This window comes from Citrus sinensis, chromosome 6 (assembly GCF_022201045.2).
Source record: "Citrus sinensis cultivar Valencia sweet orange chromosome 6, DVS_A1.0, whole genome shotgun sequence".
Classification (NCBI taxonomy): Eukaryota; Viridiplantae; Streptophyta; class Magnoliopsida; order Sapindales; family Rutaceae; genus Citrus; species Citrus sinensis.
The window spans coordinates 13,031,963-13,038,777 of record NC_068561.1 but is presented as its reverse complement, the minus strand read 5'-3'; the positions used below and the strand labels follow the sequence as shown (position 1 = coordinate 13,038,777).

The 6,815-nt window shown below is 35.9% G+C and overlaps 1 protein-coding gene and 1 long non-coding RNA gene across 2 annotated transcripts; both read right to left on the bottom strand.

Moving 5' to 3' along the window:
• Positions 1–1,472: 1,472 nt before the first annotated feature.
• On the bottom strand, positions 1,473–3,966 carry LOC102616595 (protein HEADING DATE 3A-like). Its single transcript, XM_006480665.4, has 4 exons — positions 3,663–3,966; positions 3,487–3,548; positions 2,501–2,541; positions 1,473–1,967 (listed from the first exon to the last, which is right to left on the bottom strand). Exons 1-4 carry the CDS (start codon positions 3,861–3,863, stop codon positions 1,738–1,740), a joined length of 534 nt encoding a protein of 177 aa, XP_006480728.1. The 5' UTR covers positions 3,864–3,966; the 3' UTR covers positions 1,473–1,737.
• A 210-nt stretch (positions 3,967–4,176) lies between these two features.
• On the bottom strand, positions 4,177–6,294 carry LOC112498547 (uncharacterized). Its single transcript, XR_008055863.1, has 3 exons — positions 5,074–6,294; positions 4,859–4,959; positions 4,177–4,764 (listed from the first exon to the last, which is right to left on the bottom strand). It is a non-coding gene; the product is annotated as an uncharacterized LOC112498547 (long non-coding RNA).
• Positions 6,295–6,815: the final 521 nt, after the last annotated feature.

The following is a 6,815-nucleotide window of genomic DNA, read 5'->3' as shown; positions in this document are numbered from 1 at the left end:
TCATGCACTGTGAGAATTGTACTAAGTCTAGCTATAATGAATAAATGGATGATAAGGCAAGTAGATGTAAACAATACTTTCCTAAATGGAGAGTTAATTAAAGACATCTACATGTGCCAACCTGAGGGTTTTGTTGATCTACAAAAACCAAATTTTGTGTGTAAACTGAAGAAGGCATTATATGGTCTGAAACAAGCTCCTAGAGCTTGGTATGAGAAGCTAAAAACGCGTTTGATTACAAATGAGCTTGCACAATTTATAACAAGACTGAGTGTATCTTCACTAATAGATGACAACAACCATCCAAGTAGAGTCTGATCTTGTGACCTCCAGTTTTGATACTCAGGATTATCAATTCGTTGAATAAATCCATCAGCTCCAATTCATTCTTCAGGTGCTTGTTTTGCTCCATTGATAAAACCTTCCAATCTATTGCCTCTAATTGAAGCTAAAACTTGTGAACGCCATGAAAGTAATTAGAACGATCTAACTTGATTGGATTGTTAAAAGAAAAAGTGATTTGAGTATGTTGATTTGCTTTTGTAGTTGTTGGATTTCTAGATATTGTTTGTTGATTGCTAGAGCTTGCTCTGTATGTCTCTGATACTATGTTGAAAAGCTTAAAATTGAGCTAATAATTTTTTTTAGAAGCTCAGAAAATTCATGAGAAAATGAAACTAGAATAATTTGGAATTTCTTTTTATTCACTTACATCACAAATGATGATCATTGTAGCATTTATACACGTTGCTTACAATATGAAAACATAATTAAAGCAAGGTTAACAATTGTAATAGAATCAAAAGCATGCTTAACTAATTAGCTGAGCTGGCATATATTTCCTAACTAACAAAGCTGATTGGACCTTAGCTCACACATGCTCCTCTTAGTTCACACGTGCTCAGTGTGCTTTCTTAACAAGCACCAAAAAAAAAAAAAAGATAAATAGGTCATTTTCTTGATAGTTTATCTAGAGAATATAAAATATAAATTTATTATAAGAAAAGTGCTTAAAACATAAAAAAAAAAGTACAAGAAAAATATATTATTATTAATTTTTTTCACATCGAAACACATATTTCTTATTTTTCTTAAATTTTTAATAATAAATATGAATAAAAGTGTATTTAAAAATAAAGATAATACTGTAAAATTATGTTGCCACCTAGTTATTTGTTATTATGAAAAATAGTAAGAGAATAAGTGGTATATATTGTTTTAGAAAGAGAAAATTAGTGATCTCCCTAAAAAAGAACATAATGAATAAAATAGGTTAAATTATTTTACATACAAATTAATTATTATTGCTATTTCCTTGCACAGTTTAAATGGAATAATATTATTGGATACAAAAATTTAAAAAAAAACATATAATTAAATAACACAAATACCAAAACGTTCATTCGCGTCTTCGATTCAACATGGACAGCATCACCAAATAACATGCATACAATTATTTTTTTACAAAAAAAAAAAAAAATTCCATCTCTTTTTATTACAATCTAATTAATTGTAAACAAAGTACAACAATCTTCCTTTCTCACTGTTTGAAGCATGTAACTTCATCTTCAGAGTACGTTACAATAAAATGTGAGAAAGCCAGAGAGGAAGATTAACCATGACATAATTATGTTAACACTAGCTAGCTAGCTCTTAATTTTGGATATATATATATATATAGTGCGTGTGTATATGCGCGCGCGTGTGTAATTTGATATCAAATTAAGCATGTACGGATCATCGTGTCATAGTCCTTCCGCCGGATCCGCTCTCCCTCTGGCAGTTGAAGTAGACAGCGGCCACCGGAGGTCCCAGATTGTAAAGCTCAGCAAAATCCCTCGTGCTGAAGTTCTGACGCCACCCCGGTGCATAAACAGTCTGCCTTCCAAGTTGCCGGAACAACACAAAGACAAACCTGTGAATCCCCATCGTTGGCCTAGGGCTTTCATAGTTCACAATATCTTGGCCTGCATGCATATGTAATAATATATGCAAATGAAACAAATTAGCGAACATGTATAATTGACTAGTTGGTCAAGTGATAATGAAATATTTTGCTTCTTGCTTAACGAATAATATTCTGTGTGAAACCTAACTAAGAATGGCTCAGTCGTACAGAAATCCTAAAAGATTTAATAAAATGTATTTATTTTGGTTGTGGTTTTAATGAAATGTTGTTTAATTAAGGAGGGAAAAAGAGGGAAAAAGAAAAAATCACTGGCCACAGCCAATTGACAGATCGAGTATGGCAATGGATGAAAGAGATGGCGCTCTTACTCTGCAAGCAAAGAAGGGAAATAAGGAAAGGAAATGGAGGATAATTGTTTTAAATAAAAAAACTTGAAAATTAACGACAAGATCTCTTGCCTTTGTCCACAAGGGGTAGAAAAAAGACCAAAAGCTATAGCTACAGTGTAAAAGCTGAAACATGAAACAACTCATTCACAAGTAGAAAGGACCGTGCAATATTGTTTGGTTTAATATAAAGTCTGGCACTCACCAAAGCTGGCCCCTGTGGTTGCTGGAATATCAGTCACCAACCTGAAATTTCATTTTCAAAAAGCAGCAAATTTCTAATTAATCCAAAGAAAAAAGGTGATCACTTACCGCGAACACATGTACTTGCAAGTTGTAATCATCACAATCAAGAAAACCAGAGGTAAGCATAAATGAGGGAGGTGGAATTTATGGGAAATAAGAGAACAAAATTGATGATGGATTCACCGCCATGTAGATATAAAATAAATTTATTATTAAAAAACAATAGAAAAAAGATGATAAGTTCGTGATGTTTTTTAGCGTTTTTTCCTTTCTTTTTTTTTTTGAGGTAAAGCTTAATTAGGTTCCTTCTAAATGTCGTATTTTTTTATTTAATAAAATTTCGTTGTTGGGGGGGAGCGAAGAAAGGATGAGAAATTATATACCAATATAATTGATTAGATACATGTGTGTAGGACCCCATAATGTTATCCCAGAATCGTATGACATATAAAGATACTTAGGTTGTTTAATTTGGTCCTTCTTGACTTGTTGTTTCTTGATGAAAGTTGCATGCAATCGAACAGTCAATGAAAAGATGAAATTATATAAATGAATGAATCACAAATAAACAGCCAACAAATATGTCGCTTTCATGATCTGCTCACATATGAAGCAAAATGGGATATATAGCTATGGCTTCCGATTACTCATAGTGAGAGAAAATCGAAAGTGATTTTTAGTGTTGCCTCAACTGCATGCTAAGTCTCTTAAAAATATTATGTCATTCCAAGGTGATCAATGGCACAGTGAATTAAGAGACAAAAAGAAAGAAAGAAAGAAAGAAAGGAACAAATTAAAATAAAACAATCATTCAAGATCAACGGAACATTAAGTTAATACTCTCATGAGAATTAGAAAATTTTCTTCCTTGTTAATAATAATAATAATAATAGTATATGTATGTTTTAATGTGTGTGTTTTTGAGATCTAGAAAAGAGCACTTACCAATGCAAATACTCCCTAAGGCTGGGGTCACTTGGGCTCGGTGCATCAGGATCAACCATTACCTGAAACAGTGGCAGCAAATGCCCACCGTATAAAAGACCTAGAAAGCAGTAGCCACAAGTAGAAGCAGAAGCAGCAGAAGCAAAAGGAAAAAGCAAAGGCTTATTAATTATTACCAAAGTATAAAATGTCCTAAGATCATCACCACCAATTTCAACCCTAGGCTGGTTCAGAACTTCAGAAGGTTTGAGCTCACGGCCATTATTAACATCCTTGTTTAAATAGGTAATCCTCATAGGAATTGTTCTTGTAAAATTGTCAAGAACATCACCAACAACGCGGCCAAGAATAAGAGGATCTCTGTCCCTGCTAGACATATCAACAACGCTAAACACAAACAAACACTCAACAACACTTAGCACAAACAAATACACGCACACACAGCCTACAAAAGTAGTTGTAAGACTATTCAAGTGATGAAATTTTGTTGGTAGGATGGATGATGAATTACGAGTTGTGTGAAGCTATTTATATAACTTTTCTGTGGTGCCGCTTTTATTTTTAGCACCACTCATAGAAAGAATCTCACTTTATATTGATTAGTTCTTTTCTTGCTTGTAAGTTTCCTACCTTTGATTCCTCGCTGGATCGAATGTTGATGACTCAAACATAAAGTGAAGTGGACCTGTTTATCTTTCTGTATTCCGATTGAAACAAACAACAGAAATTTATTGTATTTATATGTGATAAACCATACAATCAGTAACTACAGCTCACCGAATATTATTAGCTAGCGGCAAATATCTCGACAAAATCACAATAAAGATGAGCATCTCCAAGATTTGGCATCAATGACCCCTGTATGCTAGACACAATCTTTATTCTAAGCTAGTATCACTTGATAATATTAATATTCCTTATGCACAAATGATATCTAGACATACATAAGACAGCCTGTCTAGTCTTTACACTAAAAGATTTGGCTGACTTTGATACTTGTATATAAGTTTGTAGCTCTCTCGTTTTTATACACATCAAGAAAAAAATTGTCAGCATAATATTCCTTTTCATGGTATCAGAGCACGTTATGGCTCCTGGTGCAACCTCCTCTTCTTCTTCGTCATCTCTTCCTAAAGAGCCAACCCGAAACAGCCAAGCCTTTCCACCAATGTTCCAGCCTTGTCTCCGTGAGACTTAACTCTACAAATTTTCTTCTGTGGCGATCTCAAATCCTACCCCTCATTCGAAGCCTCGGATTATCCCACCATATTCTTTTGTCTGAAAAGCCACAAGAGAAAATTTTACAGAAAGATGGAGAAATTGCTGAAAATCCCGAATTGATCTCATGGGAAAGCAACGACAGTTTGCTTACGTCTTGGTTGTTAGGACTTATGACAGAAGAATTGTTGAGCTCCAATATAGGCATGGAAACAGCCTTTCATCTCTGGACATCTCTTGAAGATCAGTTACTTCCTATAACCAAAGAAAAGGAAGTGAAGTTCTAACAATATTCTTGCAAAAAAATTAAGCTTTTATTTAATTTCAGAAATACGTTCAATCAATAGACACTTGGAATTAATTGTTTACTGTTCACAAAACTTTTTACCGGCGTTGACCAAGGTTTGACCGAACCTTGACCAGCCGCTATGGCCACATCGGCTGCTGGTGATGATGATCGACCAATGCTGGAACCTCCTCCTCCTGCCGGCGGCCATCAACCAAACCGGCAGACCTCAAAAACACCACTCCCAACCCAAAAAACCAAAACAAACTCACGGCCTCCTTCCTCTACTCAACCACCAGAAATTTCAACCAATTTGAACACATCTGACACCATTTCCAGGTCTCTGCGACCACACCTCCCCCATCTTCACACAAATCGGCAGCTAAAAACATCAACAAATCCATCCAAAAAAAAATTCCAGTTCACGGCATTTACTCCCTACCAAACCGGTTGCTGCAGCTTCTATTTCGAACACCGCGGACGGTTCTAAACGGCAATTAATCTCATCTGAAGACCAATCCAACCTCGATCTGCCATTGCCGCCGTCGTTTGCCACCGGATCGAGCCATACCAGCTCACGGACAACACACCTTCGAGCTGCCACTGACACGCTTCCAGCAGCTAATCCCGGTCAGTCTTGGCCTCGGGAACTCGTGTGTGACGATCGGGAGCAGCCAAACCATCTCCAGCAACCGGAAACCGCGACGGCAGCACCTGCAGAAAATTCAAACCCAACCGTGAACAGTACCAACTTGATAGCCGCCCTCATCGCTGCGGCCATCGGCACGATGCTGCTGCAGATGGGGAGAAGCAGCCGCCGCCCTCTATTTTGCAAACATCACAAAACCCTAAGTCCAACCGGGTTTCAACAAATCAAACCCAAACCCGCGACCCGAATAACCCAGCCCAAATACAAAACCAAAAAACCCAAACCCATACCCGCCACAAAATCCAAATCCAAACCCGTGACCCACAAAGCCAAAGCTAGGGGTGGCACCAACCCGCCCAACCCGTGAACCCGACCCAACCTGTATGAATTTTTGCGGGTTGGGTTGGGTTGATAAAATTTACGAGTCGGGTTGGGTTGTTAAATTTTCAACTCGCACTGTTTGCGGGTTGGGTCGGGTTACAAATTTTTAACCCAACCCGACCCGTCAACCCATATATATAAAATATATTTAGCAACTTTCTCAGAACCCTAAAATCAAATTCTCTTGTTTAAAGAACAGCTGCTCATCTGCTCACGCATAGAACACAACAACATCACAATTCACAACGTTTATTGAAAAGTTGCCCAAACTACACATCGTCACATGCTTAGATTCTTTCTTCTTTCTATTTTGCTAATTTATTATTGTTTTGAAACAAGTTGATCAATTTTTTATTGTTAAGATGTCTAGCCCATTTGATTTCATGATTTGGTGCTTTATAATATTTTTTATTGATAAAAGTTGGTCAATTTTTGGTTGTTATGCTGGTGTCAAGCTTAATCAACAATCGGATTAACATAAATAAAATAATTATTATTATTCAATCTTTGGGAAAAGGCTTTTCGACAAACATTTGCTGGGCATTGTTCTGCAAAAATTGGCTTTATTCTTCTCGTATTTTTGTAGAAGAGGATACATCTTCGGTTGATGATATGACATTTTATGAATCAATTACATCAGGTAAATATTTACATTATGATTTTTATTTTTATTCTATTTATATTTTCCTTGTATTTATTTGTTATAACATATATGCCTAATATTTTTATTTTTATTGTTATATAGATTCAAGATTGGCATTAGATTTTGATGTCATTAATTTGGATTGATCTGGA

What these genes read in the sequence shown, in the direction of transcription:
- LOC102616595 (XM_006480665.4), bottom strand. Translation starts at nt 3,863, where the DNA reads ATGTCTAGCAGGGACAGAGATCCTCTTATTCTTGGCCGCGTTGTTGGT. An exon ending in CTTAGGGAGTATTTGCATTG is followed by an intron (nt 2,542 to 3,486) that starts GTAAGTGCTCTT and finishes ATGAAATTTCAG; the next exon opens with GTTGGTGACTGATATTCCAG. An exon ending in AACCACAGGGGCCAGCTTTG is followed by an intron (nt 1,968 to 2,500) that starts GTGAGTGCCAGA and finishes ATATGCATGCAG; the next exon opens with GCCAAGATATTGTGAACTAT.